General features: G+C 29.3%; 1 protein-coding gene across 1 annotated transcript; it reads left to right on the top strand.

Annotated features, from left to right (window-relative positions):
* Positions 1–1,766: 1,766 nt before the first annotated feature.
* On the top strand, positions 1,767–20,553 carry LOC145185888 (bifunctional glutamate/proline--tRNA ligase-like). The gene is made up of 28 exons (XM_090096897.1): positions 1,767–2,080; positions 2,264–2,348; positions 2,743–2,842; positions 4,799–4,955; positions 5,509–5,654; positions 5,870–5,973; positions 6,998–7,124; positions 7,394–7,586; positions 7,818–7,989; positions 8,302–8,426; positions 8,596–8,789; positions 12,313–12,483; positions 12,708–13,046; positions 13,288–13,400; positions 13,508–13,628; positions 14,098–14,265; positions 14,460–14,738; positions 14,823–15,041; positions 15,205–15,441; positions 15,526–15,735; positions 16,008–16,262; positions 16,854–17,213; positions 17,307–17,480; positions 17,573–17,656; positions 19,792–19,868; positions 19,975–20,053; positions 20,197–20,261; positions 20,349–20,553. The coding sequence occupies exons 1-28, from the start codon at positions 1,918–1,920 to the stop codon at positions 20,500–20,502; spliced, it is 4,671 nt and encodes a 1,556-aa protein (XP_089953023.1). The 5' UTR covers positions 1,767–1,917; the 3' UTR covers positions 20,503–20,553.
* The last annotated feature ends 1,389 nt before the right edge of the window (positions 20,554–21,942 follow it).

Raw genomic sequence — 21,942 nt, 5'->3', positions numbered from 1 at the left:
AAACTTTTCACTATTTTTTTTTTTTGAGTTTTAGGTTTAAACTTAAGTTAAAACAAGTTAAAACATTAACAAACACTTAAAAAAGAAGCGTATTCACCATACACAGTTAAACGTGAAAAAAATCAACGTAGCGGCAAAATAAACAAAACGTAAATTTATAGGTAACAAATGCTTAAAACCTAACAATATTTTCTGTGGAAGAAGTGATTATAAACACTATTTGGTATCTGCATTCAAAAGTTGAAGTTGGTTTAAGACGGCTGAATATTTGCCTGTGTACCAATGCTCACCGTTAGGGAGCGAAAACCCGACCCGAATACCCGAGGATACCCGTAGATGGACAACTTTAATAACTTTAGCTACCCGATACCCGAGCCTTCGGATTAGGTATTACTTGACATGAGCTACCCGAATATTACCCGAAAATCTGGTTATAAAATTACCCGATCATCAAGCCGAAATTTTTGCGCGATCGGGTATTTTCGTTAATTCCTTTTTTTTTATTGCGTTTTTTTTTAAATTTAACTTTATTTCAATTCTTTTAATATCACTTGTATTTCTATAAAAATACAAGTGGTATTTCTATAGAAATACAAGTGATATTAAAAGAATTGAAACAAAGTTAAATTTAAAAAAATTAAATATATTTAATAGTTCCACCTATTCCATGTAAGTATTAAACTTTAGCTAATAAAAAATTAATACTTACATGTTGTAGGTGGAACTAATTCTCCATGTAAGTATTAATAATGTAATAATGTAAGTATAAATAATGTAAGTATTAGTAACTAATTCTCCATGTAAGTATTAATTCCACCTTCTACATGTAAGTATTAATTTTTAATTAGCTAAAAAATTGATGTTTATATGGAATGGGTGGAATTAATACTTAATTCTGAACAGTATTTTTTTTAAATTTGTGCTACCAACTCTTAAATATAAAAGTAAAAATTTTTTATACATACATACATACATACATACATACATACATACATACATACATACATACATACATACATACATACATACATACATACATACATACATACATACATACATACATACATACATACATACATACATACATACATACATACATACATACATACATACATACATACATACATACATACATACATACATACATACATACATACATACATACATACATACATTCAAGTGCAGGGAACATTTTCACTTTAAGGAGAACAACTTTAAGTGAAAAATGGAGCAGCTAGTGTTCATGGAAGAGAACAGTAAATTACTGGATGAAATTTTAGATTTAAAATGGCCAGGATACTTTTAATTTTGCTAATGCAGAAATTTGAACTCCTTCAGTGCAAATATCCATATTTCAATTTTTTTTTGTTATTTTTAATTCAATATAATAAATGAATTGAGTTGAATTGTTTTGGGTACTTTTACTTCATCTGGTACTTCTACGGGTATTTTACGGGTATTCTACGGGTATTAAGTATAGGCTATTAAAAACAATCGGGTATTACCCGATTTAAAAATTTCATAACTTTCGAGTAATTATCCGATATATTTAATTCGGATAATACCCGAAATAACTACCCGGATCTGAGTTCGGGTCTCGTGTCCCTACTCACCCTGTGCCAATGCTCCCTCCTCTCCCCTTTTTTGGGATATCAACTCAAATTTTTCAAAAGAGAATCTTTGGTCGGAGAAAGGTCTTTGAAATATAAAAACTGATGATGAAGCCTGATTATTTTTATATTTTTCTTTAACTAACTATATTTAACAAGATTTGTTTTGACATCTATAACCCCTGTCCTTTAGCTCCCATGGCGGAGTTGAATAACCTAAAAACTTCCGTATAGATAGTCAGCTATTGTTCCTCATTTTGATACATGGAGGCAAAAGTGTCTCGGTTCATCACTACTTTCGCTTTTCATGAGCTTAATATCTGGTGGAGTTTGTCGTATATTTTCTCAAAACGTAAAAAGACTTCTACCAATTCTTTCCACTGCTTCAGAAAGATTTTGCCATAATAGATATTTCTTTTCAAGAAAAATGAGCGTCACAGTAAATGTGGATACAAAAAACTACCCAACTGGTAAGTCATATAAATATATAAAAAAACTACTCAATATGAAAGTTATATATATATAAAACTGCCCAATTCGTAAGTCATGCATATAAAAAAGCTACCCAATTGGTAAGTCATGAAATTGATAACTATGGATAAACATTTCCTTAAATGAAAGTTCACTTATAAGAAAATTCGCTATATTTTTAGTTTCACTTCTGGCGATTGCTCATCTGGAAGAAAATAATATTAAAGTTTCACTAATTGAAGGAAACAGCACATTTGTTAAATTGAGGTAAAATTTAAGTTGTATATAATTTTTTCATCCCGTAAGAAATCCTATTCTGATAATTTACTAAAGTAAATACACTTTATGTTTCTTCGAGGATTAAATAGTTATTCCTACTGCTCCAAATTTAGTTTCTTGCTTTTAAGAAAAAAAATTAATCTGATCAAAACAAAAATAAGAAGTTCATTTAAGCATCTTCCATTATTCACTGCAAGCAAATTATGTTATTTTTTACTTTCACTATTTTCCAGTATAAGTTGCTTTTAACTTTATAAGTTGATTTTAGTACATTTCAAGTAAAAATTTACTTAAATCGACTCTCTAAAAGTTGTTAAATACATCTATTTCTAAAAAATAATAGTTTACAAAAAATGTGTATTTTCTTTCTTTACAAATATAGCGATACAACTATTGAAGGTGACACATCTGTTGCAAAATACTTAGCCCGATCATTTCCCAGCACAAATTTGTATGGATCATCTGTTCTAGAGAAATCTCAGGTTAATTTTTTAAGGTTATATTTACTGTTAAATTGCTCAAATCTTTTTAAAAAATTCTCCACAAAAATGAAGTTATATTGTTTAACATTTTAACATTAGCTTTTAGTTATTTGTTGTTTTTTTTGCACAAATTGCACATTTTAAATGCATCCAGGTTTTTTCATTTATTTTATAAAATATATTTTAAAAAGATTTTCCCTTTTTTTCACTTATTGAAATAAAAAATTATGTCTTGAAGTTTGTCAGCTTGTAAATTTAAATAACAAATAAAAGAAACAAAAAAGTAAGCTTAAATAAATGTTTTTTGGTTTTCCTTTGGGTGCTTTAAAAGACCTTAATAATGACTTAATACAATGTCCATAAATCCCATTATGTAATGCCATAATATAGATTATGTAATGCCATAATATAGATATAGATTAAATCACATATTTGTTAAATATGTGATTTAATCTACATCTGCATCTTTGTACAAAGATTGATCACAAGTGAAATGTTGAAGTGATTTTTAAGGTGTAGTTAGAAATCTTTAAGTGACATTTATTGGCATTCTAATATCTGGGTCATGCTGATAACAGCTTAAAGTCACTTTATCTATTTATTTTTCGATACTTCTTTTTTATTACTCTTTCTTAGTTTAACATAACACTATGTAACAAATTTTTATTTTGTCTTTGGGTTGAAAGTATCTTTTCCCAAACCATTTTGCTGAAAAAAAATAAAAAATTTGTGCTGTTGTTCCACAAAAGCATTACTTGTGTGACCATGACAACAAAGTTTTGAAATTTGTGGGTTTTTGACAAAGTTCTCTATTTGTATTGAATACTGAGCATTCTTTTAGAATATCCCTGAACTACTAGAATTGTCCAGAAGGTCTGAGAATTTACCAGAAAAATGTAGAACTTTCAAGAGACCTTTGAAGAAATTTCCAGTTAAACAAAAGTCATGTTTTCCATCTTTTTTTTTTTTTTTTTTAATGAGTTACAAAACATTCATAACTTTAAGTAATACATTAAGTAATACTTTAAGTAATACATTATATTGTTCTCAAGCTGTCTAAAAGTAGTCACACAAATATAAAACCACAGTTGACTTAACCCACATTTCAGTTTGTGTTATTGTTAAATAAATTGGTGAACAAAAAGTCATATTTGAAGATCTATTCCATATGGGCTTTCAAGGTAGTGTCAGATAATTTGCTTGTTTTTCTTTGCCTCTGGAACAGCTGTGCCACTAAGGCGCATAATCACAAGGATTGCCCACAACTGACTGAGTTCTCTGTGCGAAAGAGCAATGTGTAGATATGCCATGAATAGAGCAGGTATTTTTGTTGGACCACAGATCAAGAAGATCATAGAATGTGGTGAGTTTGCCAAGCTGAAACAGCACAAAGAATGTGGTTTGGAACAGTTTTGTTGCAGTTGTTCAAGGCTTCTTGGGTAATCACAATTCTAAAAACTATGTTAAGTTCTGATTCTCATAAAGAATTATGCCATAATGCGATGCAGAATGTCATTCAAGTCCATATCCTTGATGTTCATCTTGATTAATTCAAGGAGAACATGGGAGCTTACTCAGAGGAACAAGGTGAGCGCTTTGATCAAGATATATCTTGAACATTGTTATCAAGGACAGTATAATAAAAACATGACAGGGGACTACATTTGGGGAGTAATTTGTGAAATTGATTATAGTACACTTGCAAGTCTAGCAAATCTACTCATTTTTTCATCAAAAACCAGACCAAATGAACAAAAATATGAAATTTTTCTTACTCTGTCTTAATAAAAACAAATTTTCTTTGTGCTGTGGTTATAAAATCAAAGTTTGTGCTCAATGTAGTCATTTTTTCCACAGTCTTTGTATGTAAGGAATTGAGATATAACACTTTGAATCCAAGGATAAAAATTTTTTTACATAGTTTAGTTTATTACTTTTTTGTAATTTTTCTTACAGGTTGATAGCTGGATTGATTTCAGCCATCTTTACCTCAGAAGTCCACAGGATATCAATGTTCCTCTCAAGGAGCTTAACAAGTGTTTGGAGCCAGCCACTCATCTTGTTGGACATTCATTAACTTTAGCAGATTTTGCTGTTTGGGCTTCATTAAACAGTATGTTTTTATATTTATTTTTATATTAATATTTTATGTTTTTAAAATACAGAAAGTTAAGTTTGTTGGTTTACATTTTTGACAGTTGAGCTTTTGAGATTAAATAGTTCTGCTGCCTGTTGCATTACCTTGATAAATTTAACATTTCAGGCTAAGAGTCATATATGTAGATAGTTTCTAGCTCTTAAAACATGTTACTAAAGAAGAAGAAATTTATGATAAATTATTTTCTGGATATATGCATTACATTTACTAAGCAGAAGCTGGCTTCTGTTTAATAAGTGTAAATGTTCACTAAAGACTTTGTGCATTTGGCTGCAAAACTGCCAGGGATATACTCCCAACCTGAGCTAAAACTGGTATTGTGATTAACTACACAGTTTCTTTTCATTTTCAGTGCCATTTTCACAAGGTTGTGACCTTCCACTATTTTTAGTTAGAAGTTAAAGTCTATAACTAGATAGACTTTAATATATTACTCAAGCGATATTGTAAAAACTGTTTTTGTGGTTTTTTTTCTTTTTTAAGATATAAAGTTAGTATTTACTTTCAGATAACTCTTCTTGGGGGACAATCTGCAAAAACCACTTGCACGTTATGCGTTGGTTTGAATTTTGTTCTAACCAAAAAATATTTCAGCATGTGCTCCAAAAAAAGCAACTTACTAATCTTGGAGAAAAACCAAAAGAAGTGAAAAAAGTATGAACCTTTTATTGGATTTTTTTTTCAAATTTTGATACCTTTAAGTGTTTTTTTAATCTTGATAGTCTATTTGTTATTACCATACAAATATTTTTTTATATTACCTTATAGTGTTGCTTAATATCACCAGAGATTAATTTTTACTTTTACCCAAGATTTTGAAGTCCTATTTATGTTTTATACTTTTTTTTTCTATCAATAAAATTTTGCAGTCAAGTGGTTTAAAAACCACAATGGAAGAAGGAGGGAAGTTTTTTGATTTACCTGGGGCAGAAAAAGGAAAGGTTGTCGTTCGTTTTCCTCCTGAAGCCAGCGGGTGAGTTATACTAATATCAGTGAGAGACAGAATACATTCATTTTAATTATCACATTTTTTGGATGTATTACAAAATTTTCACAAAAATTTTTTTAAATATTAAACTGTTAGGGAAAGGAAAGAAAAGACAAGTCATAAGAAAATGAGACAAATATATTCCCATATTAGGCAAAAAACTATTTTTATGAATTTCAACAATCTTTAATGAGTCACTCAATTTGAAATCATCCAGACCATGTCACCCTTATGTATCAAAATAATAATTAAATAATGAATGTGAAAGTTTTAACTAAAAATACACATTGGCTCTTGATGTATTGTTAGTTGAAATTAGGCTGATACAGCATTTTAGTGATAATGTAAATAGTCAACAAGCAACAAGCAACTCCAATGGACTTTTGCTCAAGTAATTCAAAAATACTAATCTCAGGGCGTTATAGTCTCAAGAAATGCCTTGTTTATGGCAAAAATTATTGATTCTTGGAGTTAAAATTCAATTTAAAAGTCAAGTTCTTCTTTTGAAAATAACTTAACATGGATGTTAATTTCATGTGCTCCTTTTATAAAGAAAAGATAAAAATGGAAATATCTATATACAGCATATCTGACTTAGGCATTAGCAAGTTGGTTACAAAATAAAAAAAGAATTAATTACACTTAAAATAATGTTTTCATAATTTTATTAACTTATTTTTTGCTATTTGTTTTTTTTTGTTTTTTTGTTGTTTTTTTTCAAATCCAGAGGAGGAGAGTTGCCCCCTTCCAATGTCCATGACTATGTCTTAAACTAGTCACTAAATAGAACTAAAAGAAACTTTGATAATTGATTTTAAAAATTGTTTTAAAAATGCTAAAAAAATGTTATTTTTGAGTGTTAAAACAGATAATATAATGATATACAGTTTTCTTTTGTTTTATAAATAGTTTATGAAACTCAATTCAGTTAAACAACATGGTTATTTAAAGTAAAAATAAAAAGTCATAAATTTGATATCATGCTTTAACTAAACAAAAATTTTCTCAGATACCTGCATATCGGCCACGCAAAGGCTGCATTGATGAACCAGTATTACAAGGAGCTTTATGATGGGAAACTTATAATGAGATTTGATGATACTAATCCAGCAAAGGAGAATGCTCATTTTGAAGAGGTAAGTATTTGATGAAGTGCTTTGGTGTTGGGTTAGTGTTTGTCTAAATTTAATTTTCCTGAGCACAATGTAAATATCAAAACTTTGAATTGGACAAAACTTTAAAAGTAAGATAGAAGCAATCTGACTAAATGAATCTTTTTTTTTTTAATTATTAAATAAAGTGAATAATATTTTTAACTTACCTTCCATTTGTTTTAATCATAATATGTTACTTATTTATCTTTTTTCTTTTTGCGTTAACAAAAAGTTAAGTATTTATCTTTCAGATTATTTTGGAAGATATCAAATTGTTGCAACTAACACCAAATCAGTTTTCAAGGACTTCAGATCATTTTGAAGTTATGTTGAAGTATGCTGATCAGATGATCAGACAAGGAGATGCATACTGTGACAATACTGCTGCTGAAGAAGTCAAGAGATTAAGAGAAGAAAGACTCCCATCGCCAAACAGAAATTTATGTAAGCTTTCAACTCTTTACGTAGATACAGTATCTTGGTTGATGCATACATTAATCAATTTTTATTAATACAAATGGTATAGTATATATATTTTATTTTGATAAAGTTTATGACAAAAAAGCTTTTTTTCACAAAAATATTTAAAAACATTATATTTGATTTATTTAGTTTCTGTTTTATCTAGTTAAAATGTTTTGAAAAAAATGAGAAGTTTTTTTGTTTTTGTTTTAGCCGTTGATGAAAATCTTCAATTGTTTAAGGAAATGATATCAGGTACTGAAAAGGGTTTGACCTTCTGTCTTCGTGCTAAGATTGATTATAAGTCAGATAATGGATGTTTGCGAGATCCTGTGATGTACAGATGTAGATTAGAGGAACATCTTATTCACGGAAACAAATATGTGTATGCTTAAAGTTTAGAAATATTTTTTGGATTTCATTTATACAATTTTTTGTTTTAAAAGATAGTAAATAAAAATCAAAAAATTACAATACTGCCTGGAGATTGTCATTAAAGCTATATTGTCACAATTTTTCTCTTTCACAAGCCTGACTCCTTAAATTTAGGTTGAGACAGGTTTTGTTTAGCTTTCCTTTTAATGTTAATTGTCAAAAAAAAAGAAGTTCATTAAGAGCTTATTTGTTTGTTTAGAAGTTTGCTAAACCCTTGTTATAAAGATTCACTAACTCTTTTTACAAAGATCATTTTTTATAGGGTTTATCCTACTTATGACTTTGCATGCCCAATTGTTGATAGTATAGAAGGTGTAACACATGCATTAAGAACATCAGAGTATTTGGATAGAGATGCGCAATACTATTGGTTCATCGATAAACTAGGTTTGTTGCTGTATGAACTCTCATTAGTAAAATTGTTTTGTTTATATATATATATATATATATATATATATATATATATATATATATATATATATATATATATATATATATATATATATATATATATATTTAAGTTAATTTTATAGTAGTTTTCTCTATTTGTTTTTAGGTTTGAGAAAGCCTTACATATATTCTTACAGTAGACTCGCTTTAGTTAACACAGTTCTATCAAAGCGTAAACTTACTTATTTGGTGGATGAAGGTTTTGTAGATGGATGGGATGACCCACGTTTTCCTACTGTTCGAGGAATTTTAAGAAGAGGAATGTCTGTTCAGGGGCTAAAGGAGTTCATTGTTGCACAAGTTAGTAAAAATTTCTTATAATCTATAAATTTCTTATATAAATTTCTTATCTATAAATTTATTATCTATAAATGCCTTTTAAAGTGTTTCAAAAACTCTTTACAATCTTTTTGAAAAAAAAATTATCTTTTTTAAATACTCATAGTTTTAATATTAAGGGTTTAGTAAAAACCGCATCCTTGGGATTTAGAGTGTTTCTTTAAAGTACCATAGGTAATTTAGGTATTAAGACATAAAAAATGAATGTGAAAAAATGTGGCATTTAATTATAGAATGTTCACTTTCATTATACTTTGAATATTTTGATGTTTTATTTCGATAGCACATTAAATAGTGGTCAACCATTTTGTTCTCTGATTTGATGTAGCCTTAAAAATTCAACAATTAAATTTCAAGTAAATTAACATTAAATCTCAAAAAATATTTATAAGCTTATATAAGACTCTTACTGTTTGACAAGTAATTCATTTCTAAAACTCATGTATAATGTTAAGTATTTTGATATAATGTTACATTTTGATATAATGTTATATTTTTATGTAATGTTATATTTTGATATAATGTTATATTTTGATATGTTATATTTTGATATAATGTTATATTTTGATATAATATTATATTTTGATATAATGTTAAGTATTTTGACATAATGTTAAGTATTTTGATATAATGTTAAGTATTTTGATATAATGTTAAGTATTTTGATATAATATGTTAAGTATTTTGATATAGTGTTAAGTATTTTGATATAATATGTTTATAATGTTTATGTTTATAAAAATCATGTTGTTTGGATTTTGTATAATGTTAAGTTACTTATACTTTAATTTGATAAAAAACCAATCACAGTTTTTAAACCCAACTTAAAACCCTCGATATACAAAGTAATTCAGCTAAATTTACACCATTATAATAAGCTAATTATGGGTACCGCATATGTTCCAATTGTATTTGTTTGATGAATAAAATGTCTTCCAAGGATAAAGAAAATTCTTGCAGCCACATTTTCTTCTTTATCTGTTCTTCAGACTGCAGCGATGAATGAAAAAGACCATTGTATCACGATTGTCAATTTTTTTCAACAAGGAGAACAACCTTCAATTGCCATGCAGTAGCTGGGACTCACAAGAAACCAACATAAGGCTATATACAACATCTACCACATGCTCATCAAGACTGTAGGGAAACTTCTCATGCATCAAAAACTAGAAAGAAGGTAATCAAGCTGATTAGGGAGAAAATTTGTTCCAGCTTGGTCCCATCAAAACCTAGCCTGTGATCACAATTTGTCACAAATTACAATTCACCGCATTCTTAAAGACGATCTACATATGCCACCATTCAAATGTCAGAAGAATAAGCTTAATGCAACAAGTGGTACTCAAGAGAGATTCTGGCTAGTAAAATTTCTGAAGGCTCGGCATGTGGAATTCAATTCAAAGTTGTTTTTAGTACTGAGAAGTTTCTCATAATTGAGGAGAAATTCAACTCCCAAAACCATCTTGTGTATGCTGTCACAACTAGGGCTATTGACATGGACCATCTTTACGTTTCTCAATTTTTAGAAGCCAGCATCAGTGATGGTTTTTGCAGCCACATCAGGATGAAGAGTCTGTGATCTGAAATTTTGGATCCAGGTGTGAAAATTAATCAACATTATTGGGAAGAAGTTCTTTGTGATACAGTCCTGCTGTGGGCAAAAACAATTTTTGGAGTTGAATCATATCTCTTCCAGCAGGATGGTGCAACCAGCCACACTGTCAAAAGCACTCAGACCTTCTGCAATGAAAATTTCTATAATTTGATTCTTATGGAAGAATGGTCAGCTACATCTTCAGACAATCTCTGTAATTTTTTTATAGGGTTGGTTAGAGCAATGTGATTTAAAAAATATTCATCAGTGAGGCACTTGAAGGCAGCAAAATCTTGATCAAGATGTCATCGTATTGGTGTGTGTTGATTCAATTTCAAAGAGACTAAATTTTTTGATTAAAGAGAAGGATGAATTTAACACTTGCTATAATTTATTCATGTTTTTCTTGCATTTTCAACAAAGGTTTGTTAGTCCTTGTCATTATTTGTGATTAGCATGTTAGCTGCTGTAAATTTAACTGTATCACTCTGTATAATTGTTTTTCTTATAAAAAATTTTTTGATTTTTTTCCATCCTTGAAAGTAAAATGAAAGTTCAAAAATTGCAAAATTTCAATATCACAGTTAAAAATTTGTCAAAAGTTGTTTATCTGTTGAATATAGAAAAATGCTAATTTTTAGAAAAAAGATGTCATAGAAGGTTTATTTAAAAAAAAAAAAGTAAATTAAAGGTTTATTTTAGAAATAAAACTAACCATCATTTCCGTTTATTTCATCACTTTAATTTATTTCTTTATTTGTTAACCTTTGTTGAAATTTAATTTGATATACTATAAATGCAGGTTTGAACTTGCTTTTTTATAGTTCAATGACACTTGACCTTGTCAAATTAACCTTTAAATTAGCTTTTAAAATTACTTGCGCAACTTACAGGGCATACAATCTAATAAATCATAAATCAAATGTGCTGCCAGTAGAACTGTAAACATTTGCTACAAGGCAAGTTTTTTTATCTTGTCTTTACCGTTGCCACATGTTCATGCTTGCACTCTTTTTGTGTTAAAATACTTGTTATTTGAACTATCAAAATATAAAGTTGAATCATCCAAATTTCCAGTTTGCCTCAAAAAAAAGTTCTGTTTAATTATAAGTTTTGTAACAAACTTAAAAAATTTATAAATTAGTGCAATTGTGTTTTTGAGTCACTAGTTGCAAAATATGAATAATAATTGTGTGAAGCTATGAATACTACTCAAAAACAACCGGCTTTTGAATTTATTATAATCTTCGATATTTTTGGATTTTAACAACTCTGAATATCCAGGCAGAATTGTCTCTGTTCTAATATCAATTACAAGTTTCTAAGATATTTTTTTAATGTCACATGAAAACCAATTTACATTAACTAATATTCTTGTAATCTATGTTAAATGTAATTGCTTTGTAACTATATTTATTCTTATAAAGATGTTTAGTGTCAAGATAATAGAAATATTAGTGTCAAGATAATGTAAATATTTTCTAACACGACCATAATTTTCATCAATTACTTTGATTTCTCAAATATAAGATGCACTTTTCTCAATGATGCAGTCCTTAGTGTCAAGATAGTAGAAATATTAATGTCAAGATAATGTAAATAATTTCTAACACGACCATAATTTTCATCGATTACTTTGATTTTTCAAATATGAGATACACTTTTCTCAATGATGAGATACAAATTACTGCTAAAAGAAAATGAATGTCTCATTATGGATAACGAAACTTACATCAATTGTGATAGTGCTTTCTTTTAGAATATTTTCAAATAAATTTTGTTTCAGTAAATGTGTCTTTATTCTCAGTGTTATTGAGAAATGTACTTGCTAAAGTTTGTCATGTTTGAATAATTATTTTTTTATTCAAAAATGTATATTGTGTTCAAAAGGGTTCTTCAAAATCAAATGTTCACATGGAATGGGATAAAATTTGGGCTTTCAATAAAAAGGTAATTGATCCAATAGCTCCTCGCTTTAATGCTCTTCTTAAAAGTGAAGTAGTTCCAGTCACTGTCAATGGCGCTGTAGAATCAACAGCAGAATACCCTAAACACCCAAAGGTATTAAAATTACTTTAAAGCACTTTTTTTTAATTTATAAACTTCATAAATTTATTTTATGAAATTTATACATAATTAAATGTGTTTATTTAATAATTTTATAAATTAAAATTTCATAAAATATCAATAGCAAGTTTAATAGCAAGTTTTTTATTTTTTAATTTTTCAATCAGCAAACTTAAGTAAATAAAAGGAAAGGTAGCAAATAAATTTGTTGTTTATAGAATGAAGAGGTTGGAACAAAACTAGTTTATTACTCTAACAAAGTTTACATCGAGGGAGAAGATGCTAACACAATAAAGGAAAATGATCTTGTTACTTTCATCAACTGGGGGAATATTCGCATCCACAAGATAAACAGAAATGGCGACAAAGTAAAATCAATAGAGGCCAACCTTGAACTTGAAAATAAGGATTTTAAAAAAACAGCAAAAATTACTTGGCTTGCTGAACATAGTGCTGCACCTTTCGTTGCTACACAATGCTTTTTCTTCGATAATATCATTGACAAAGATTTGACAAGAGATGATAACTTTAAAGAGCACATTAGTAAAAACACCAAGGTATCAATTGAATCTATTTTTTTGTAAGCAATTCTGATATAAAACCCTATAAGAGCTGATATTCAAAGGTAATTTATGGTAGTTAGGCATAAATAACAAATAAACAAAGCTATAAATAAGTGATTTTAAAGTACCCTTCAACAATAAGATTATCTACGATATGATATGACATAGTTTGAAAATGGTACTTTATAATCAATTAATAATGCAATGCAATAATCTTTAGTATTTTTTTTAAAAGCATGTTCATGAAATGATTGGTGATCCTTGTTTGATAAATCTCAAGAAAGGTGATGTTATTCAACTACAAAGGCGTGGTTTTTTTATATGTGATGAACCATACCAACCTGCTAGGTAATTTTTTGAACCTGAGTGAAGATTTTGCAACTTTAAGTTGTTTTTTTTTCTTAAGTTCTTTTGTTACTGCTACTGTTTACTATTTCTGTTTTTGTTTGTGTTAGTCGTCACTCTGGCCTTGAGAGTCCATGTAAGTTGTTTCATATACCTGATGGCAGCTCCACTGGAATGATGAACCAAGGGAAAGATAAGACAAACAAAAGCTCTTCATCAAGAGAAAAAGAAGTATGATTGTTTTTATATGGTTTGTTTCCTTATATGGTTTTGCTTAAAATAAACATCTGATGATTTTATGAAAAACCTTCCTCCCCTCCTTGTCTTTTAATTGTGCATTTAGTTTGTTCTTTGAACAAATTTTAAATACTCTTTTAAACATTTTTTTCTGCAGCTCAGATCAAAAAGTTAATGGTTGCTAAGTTTGCTCATTTATGCATGACTTCTCTTGTGTGACTGAAAAATGAAAATTTTCTTTATTCTGAAGTTTCAATCAAAATTTAATGTTTTTGAAAAAACTTAAAGTTACTTTTACATAATATTATAATTTTAAATTATAGTTTAGATTTTTTTTTTAAGGCTAGTTTCTTTTTTATATTTATCAAAATACTGTATTTTGTTATTATATTTTTCAAAGTATGCTAAATCTGCATTATATTTGTAAGTTTTATCTTTTTTTTTTTAACTAATTGTTTTTTAGAACTCTAATAAAAAAGAAGTTAAACCAGAGAACCAATCAAAAGTACAAAAAGACCTACCAGCAGTAAGTTCTAAGCAAGTTTTACCAGCAGATAAACAAGTTTTATATGACTCTATTACTGCTCAAGGAGATAAAATTAGAAAGTTGAAAAGTGACAAAGCTTCAAAGGTATTTTTTTTTTCATTTAAATGACACAAAGGTTTTACTTGTTGATAAATTTAATCAAAAAACTTTCACAAAATTAAATGTTTAGAAATTTTTTTTCTTCTAAGATTCAAACTTGTAATCTTTAAATGTGATTAAGAACTGGGTAAGAAATAAAAAAAGGCAGTTGAAAACAGAAAAAGTTTAATTACTCATAGGAAACTCTTGTTGCTGAGGTCAACATTTTGAAGGACCTAAAGGCTAGATACAAAGAATTAACTGGTGAAGAATACATATCTGATGCCACTTCTGTAGCAAAACCGACTTCTGTAGCAAAACCAACTCCAGTAACAAAACCAACTGCAGTAACAAAACCAGCAGTTACAGCTGAACCCATAAAGCAAGAGTCTTCTGACTCAACTTATCAAAGTTTATATAATAGTATTTCAGCACAAGGTGATCAAATACGAAAATTGAAGAGTGAAAAAGCATCCAAGGTAGAAGTTATTATTTTACTTCAAGTTTGAAGCTCTGTTTTTTATACCTTGCATTTTTCTTATTCATAATACTTATATATTCAGGAAATAATTGGGGCAGAAGTAAATATTCTTAAAGATTTGAAAACTAAATATAAAACATTAACAGGCCTTGATTACCCAACTTTGCCTGAACCTGATTTGAAAATGGCACCTACAGCATCTCCTACAACATCTCATGCTTTAAACCAAGATGAGATGACTAAAAGGATTTCAGATCAAGGTGAAAAAATTCGCCTTCTTAAAGCAGTAAAAACTGCCAAGGTTCGTATATAAAATTTTAATCTAGTTATTTTGGTGATGTCAACTCATTTTTTACTTTATTTAAGTATTGTTACTAATGCAATATCTACATTTTAAACATTATTTAGAAGTTTTAAGAAAGTTTAAGTTTTAAAAAACTGAAATTACGTCCTTGTTTGATTAGGAGGTCTTGCAACCTGAAATCGATGTTCTTCTTAAGTTGAAAGCTGAATATAAAGTTCTGACTGGTGCAGATTACAAACCACCTGGGGAAGAGAGGCATGTAGATGCAAAAAAAAAAGCTACAGAAAAAGCTCAGTGTAAAGAAAAAGTAGAAGTAAAACAAGATGATGGAAAAAAACAGTCCAGGCTTGGTTTGGAAGCCACCAAAGAAGGAAGTCTGAGTGACTGGTATTCACAGGTATTTTATAAGTTAATGAGTATTACAGTTAATTTATATTTCAAGAAATCTTTTTGTACATAAGTTCCTTATTTTGTCTTAAAGGTTATCACAAAATCTGAATTAATTGAATATTATGACGTCAGTGGATGCTATATTTTAAGACCCTGGGCATACGGAATTTGGGAGACTATCAAGGAATTCTTTGATAAAAAGATTAAAGCTTCTGGTGTGGAGAATTGCTATTTTCCAATGTTTGTTTCACAAGCTGCATTAGAGAAAGAGAAAGATCATATTCAAGATTTTGCTCCAGAGGTTTTCCTTTTTTTAAGCTTTACTCTTTTTAAGTTTTCCTTTAAAAAAAAAAAAATTTTTTTTTTTTACCTATATTTTCTAATTGGAATTACAAGGTAAAATTTGTAGCGGAAATACAAGTTTGACAGTGAAAATGAAAGGTGTTATGTTATGTTTCGATATTCTTTTTGTTACAAAGGTGTTTTAATCTTTGGATGTTTTTTTGTTTTTGTCGAATAAAACATTCATCCATCTGTCTCACTCATGTCTTTTAGTTTTGAGTTTATAATTAGGTTGCATGGGTAACAAAGTCTGGACAAAGTGAACTAGCTGAACCAATTGCAATTCGCCCGACATCAGAAACTGTTATGTATCCTTCGTATGCTAAATGGATTCAATCATATCGTGACTTGCCATTGCGTTTGAACCAGTGGTGCAATGTTGTTCGATGGGAGTTCAAACATCCACAACCATTTTTGAGAACAAGAGAGTTTCTGTGGCAAGAAGGTCATACAGCATATGCCAACAAAGAAGAAGCATGTGAAGAGGTAATTTTTCATTATCTAATGCATAAAAGATAGCTTGTTACTGTTTTGTTAACAAATAGAAGAATAGATAACGAAATTCAGAGTTAATTAAGCAACCCAAATGTCTCCATTAGTTTCAGCTTCTTAGACTAACATATGAACCTAACAAGGTATTTAAAATGTTGATTTTTTCTATCTTACTTAAGTTGAAAAGTTATTATTTTTTCTAAGAAATAGATTAAAAAAAACTAGATACTAGTTTGTCTTGCAGATAAAAGTATTTTTCAGATATAAAGAGACCATTTCCTGGTCTCATTACTCTGCATGACTTTAACTAAAACAATTGAGCTGAAAGTGTTGTCAAAACACAAAAAAACTGCTAATCATGAAACATATTTTAGAAAGGCTTTTGAATTAGTTTTTAATAATAAACATTTGTTACAATTATTTTTAACTTCAAAGTTGTTTAAAAATTAATTAAACTAAATTTCTATTGGTCATTCACTTCAAGTTAAAAGTTGTAAGGAAAACATTGATTTCTGGGCCTTTTTTATTTTTTTATTTTATTTTTTTTTAATTTCATTATAATGTTTTTTGTTGATTGAAATTTAGGTACTTGAAATTCTTGGGTATTATGAACAAGTCTATACTGAACTACTAGCCATTCCTGTAGTTAAAGGTAGAAAAACTGAAAAGGAGAAATTTGCCGGAGGTGATTATACCACAACTTGTGAAGCATTTATTTCAGCTAGTGGTCGTGCTATTCAAGGTGCTACGTCTCATCATTTGGGGCAAAACTTCTCAAAGATGTTTAACATTGTTATTGAAGACCCTAAAAATCCAGAGTCTAAGGAAAAACTTTTCATTTACCAAAACTCATGGGGTCTTACAACACGATCCATTGGTGTAATGGTTATGGTGCATGGTGATAACAAAGGGCTTGTGTTGCCTCCCAGAGTAGCAAACATTCAGGTATTTAGCCCTTTTTTTTTTTTGTCTCTAAAGTGTTGTATGATTATGAAATTTATTTTACTTTTGTGAATAATAATCCAGTCCACAATTTAGGTTGTTATTGTACCTGTGGGTATAACTGCTAGTACTACACCTGAAAAGCGTAAAGAAATCTATGATTATTGCAACAATTATTTGAAAGTTTTCAATAGTGCAGGCATTCGAGCAAAATTAGATGCTAGAGATAACTATTCTCCAGGGTGGAAATTCAACCACTGGGAGTTGAAGGTGCTTAATTAATGTTTACATATGTTGTATTTTATATTTGATTTTATCTTGTTTCATACTTTTGCATTAAACTTTTTACTGTTGCTTTATAGGGAGTACCAATCCGCATTGAATTGGGACCTCGTGATATAGAAAAAAATGAATTGGTTGCTGTAAGACGTGACACAGGAGAGAAAGTGAGTTGTTTAGAACTCAAATATTTTTTTCTTCCAGATGTTCTTCTTTTCTGTACTGTTCTATTAGTATTGTGTCTCTAATTGGGTGGGCAACAATTAGCATATTTTCAATTAGAAAAGAAAAATGGGAAAGAGAAACTTTTTTTCTTCTTACTCATTTTTTTGCACAAACGACTTTATTAGCCACCACTATCTTACTTTCCTAGCTAATACTTTCAATGTGTGGTTTATTTTTATTTTGAGAAAGTCAATTTTTGTTTGTCTTTTTGGTTGGGTGTCTTTGGTTTTATATATGAGGACCTTGTTTCCAAAGTACCAACTCCAAAAAATTCAAAACTGAGGTAAATGTTTTCTGTTCTGTGTAGTGAAGGCCTAACCAAATTGAGCTTGAAGTGTAAAGTGGAAATAAAACTGCTAGTATATTTATGGACTTATTTAAGCGTATTAAATGTTGGCAGAAAGAAAATGTGAAAATGCAGCTAAAAAGAAGAAAAGAAAGAGTATAGCTACAAGTCAAAACTAACTCACTCAGTCATTCAAGCGTAGGAGTAAATATTGGGCCATGGTAGAACTGCTGGAAGAAAGTATCCTCTCTGTGGCCAAATATGAAAAAGATATGGAATATATTCTGTGAAGTTACATGATAACTCTGAGCTATTTCCATATTAGATATAACCCCTTTACTGCAAGGAAACTCAGTTCTATAGTCAATGTGCACTACTAAAAAATTGATAAAAGAATCTTGGAAATCTGTTTGTAGAAGTAAAAAATTATTAGCAGTTTTGCAAATACGTTTCTAAACATTGACTAAAAAAAGTGACGACGCTTTTGATTTTATTTTGCTTGCTATTCTACAGATCTATTTGTACACTCTCATATTAAAATAGACTAAAAAAACGACATTGCTTTTAAATTGTTCTACATATCTGTACGGAAAATGTACCTAATGCTGTGGTAAAAGTGGGTGGCATAAGCTACCTTCTCTTACCACAGCATTATTCCCAAGTTCACGATGATGTGACTTCCAATATTCACATGCTTTATGACAAAATTTAACAAATATGTTTTAATTTGTGCTATTAAATTCCAGAGCTTTTCATAGAAATAATCGAATTCTTAAACTTCTACTTGATCTTTTTTTTTTTTATTAAGTTTGTTAACTTTTTTATTAAGTTTATCAACTACTGCCAAGTGAGTTCCATGAGAAAGACATAGTTGATGAGTTATTTGAGACAAACTTCTGGTTTTTTTCTGGCTCCATCTGTAACCATTCCATAAACTTATTAAGATTTAACTCCGAAATCTTCAAGTTTTGTTTCAATCAAAGACAAGTTTTTTTCCCTATTCCTAAAACATTGAAATCATAGTTTGGCTTGAACTTGAAATTTTAAGATCTTCAGCAGCACAACTTTTTTGAATACCAATATTTTTTGACAATTTGTTAATGGGAATAAGATCAGTAGCAACCATTTGAGTCAAAACATGCTTAGAAAGATCTTTCTGAGAAAAAATCGAAAGCTCCCATTTCCGAAAACTATTTCTTTGAAGGCTAAAAATATATTTAATACAAAAGTAGATAAATATAAATAATATAAAACAAAACTACTAGAGATAAATCGAAAACAAAAAACAATTTTTTTGAGACAGCCGGTAACGTAGTCACCAAAATCTATTGACCTAAGTCAGAAAACATGGTAGTTTGAGAAATCATCAAAATATTAATTAAAAAACGGCAACATTATTTTTGGGGCAGCTGCATACAAAATAGAAAATCAGACTACTTATATACAAACTTTTGTAAAACATAAATTTTTTTATTTAATTTGTCAAAGAATATATTTAACTTAACATAAATTTACTTAAGGATTTGAGTCGTTTAAACGATTACTTGAGTACTTGTGTCACTCGAAACGGTCCTACTTTTGGTCTACTAAAAATTAATATTGTCACAAGATGTTTTAATTTGAAAACGTGAAGTTCCTCATTTGAATAAAATATTTTCAAAAGAACTTTGCACTGTAGGAATCATTTTACGGATATTTCCGACATCTGGTCCTGATTTTAAATCGGGAATAAAAGTTACTTTTTAAATATATTTGGGGCAAACTTAACTAAATACTTATCTCTTTTTTCAGATTTCGATGAAGGAAGAAGGTTGTTCAGAGAAAATTGCCAATCTTTTAGAAACAATACAGTCAGATATGTTGGCAAGGTTTGATGTTTATGGTTTTAGTGTTGTAGAAAATCTTATTTCTAAAAATTTATCTTTATAATTCGAAAGTTGCTATTTATGTTAATTAATTTAAGTAAATTTGCAGAGCAACAGCCGAACTGAACTCGGCATTGACAGTCACTAAGTCATGGGAGGAGTTTAACTCAAATCTTGATAAAAACAAAGTATGTGCTTTTGTCTTAGTTATCTTTTTGTCTTACGTTTCATTTATAGAGAGTGTAATGAGTTTAGCGAGATAAAAAGTGGATAACGTTTCAAAGTTCAAAATCAATTTGTTGTAGTTATTTCTCCTAATCTTACATTTCAGCTCATCCAGGCCCCATTTTGTGGCGGAATAAAGTGCGAAGAAACGATCAAAAAAGAAAGTGCACGGTAGAAGTTTTTTTTTTTTTTTAATTTTTTTTTAAGTCTAGTTTTAGTTTTTCATACATTAGACGGTTCATATCGTTATTTCTGTAGAGACGATGTCACTGATACTGGAGCACCGTCAATGGGAGCGAAAAGCTTGTGCATTCCTTTCAAACAGCCTGCAGAAATTACCAATGAAAAATGCATTCATCCTGCGTGTAATCAACCCGCTGTTTCGTACACTCTTTTCGGGAGAAGTTACTGAAGAAGTTGTTTGTTTTTTTCTGACAAAATAAAGCATTTGTGTTTCTAAGCATTTTTACAGCATTTTTCTATGATGATTCATGTTCATGCATCATTCAACTTCATGCATCATTCAACTTCAGATTTTGACTCGATTGTTCTCGTTAAGTCCAAAACTTATTTTTCGAGATAAGTTGATAACCTATTCTCTAAATAGTCTGACAAAAAGGAATATGAGACCCTCAAATCAGGTTAACTCCAAGGCCAAACAAATTCAGACTTTTCAAAATTTTAATTTTACCAGAAACTTTCAGAATATCCATCGTCTTGGCTACTTCCATCCTGCTGGAACCAAGTAGAACCATATTTTCAAATATGTTGTCCTCTACGTTAACTCTTTCTGGCTGACCTTCCACCTTTTCAAAAAAAAGGGACTGATAACTTTAAAGGCCATAACATTCTACTAAAGCAAACAATCTTTCTTTGTTGTTAATGTAATTCTCTGAGATTCTCGGTACTACAAAATTTGCAGTTGTGTTTGTTGATACGCCCATGCAAATGTATTGGCACTTAGGACCTCTTCCCGGAGGATCACCAACTGACCTAATTCTATCAAACCAGGCTACTAGTTTCTGAATAGGTAGAAAATACTATAGCAAAGATTTTGGTAGAGAATTTCCTAGCAAAATGATTCAGAGATTAACTGATCGGATTAAATACTTTCAATGAGTTTTACTTGTTGTTAGACATTTAGTGTAACCTACAAAAAAATTCAAAATTTATGATTTTTTGAAACTATTAAATACTTAACCTTTATACACTCTTCACAAAAAAGAATGCGAGTTAAATCTCCTGTTTATGATCAATAGCAAGGATCTAACAAAATTAATTTGATGACCCAGGACGAGCCTTAAATGGCCTCATGTTTTGAGACTAAACGTGACCCTTTTTGAGAAGGCTCGAGATTTTGAGATTTTTTCTTGAAATTTCGGAATATATAAATATTGGTTTCGTCATTCTTTGCTTTTTACAAAAGGATGAAGCCTTTAACGATTTTTAGGGAAAAGAAATTTTGTTAGTACAAAAGAAATTTACGTTCTTGACAATACGCAATGTATCCATAAAGACAGGCGAAAACCACGGTTTAGTGGTACTTTTTCGCTACAATCTTTTTAAATATTGAAAAATGTTGACAAAGTATTATAGATATATTTAAAGACAAATGTTTAAACATATTCAGCCACGAAAGTTTATTTCATCATTATGACTAAATAAACTCTTGCAAGAAAATATCAGAACACAGCATGAGTAGGAGTTATCATTTTGCCAAATTTCTTAAACGGTTATACTAAACACTGATTAAAATTAAAATAAAACTCAAATGTCATTAAAAATCTCTTTTTCGGTTTTTTTATTCCACTCGCATAATACTCATTCATGTTTATCTACTCTATCAAATAAA

The sequence above is a fragment of the Hydra viridissima genome, unplaced genomic scaffold, assembly GCF_058129835.1.
Source record: "Hydra viridissima isolate aposymbiotic clone 2 unplaced genomic scaffold, HvirCarnegie_v1 scaffold_9, whole genome shotgun sequence".
Lineage (NCBI taxonomy): Eukaryota > Metazoa > Cnidaria > Hydrozoa > Anthoathecata > Hydridae > Hydra > Hydra viridissima.
The sequence above is the reverse complement of the archived record's forward strand: the minus strand, read 5'-3'. Positions and strand labels throughout refer to the sequence as shown.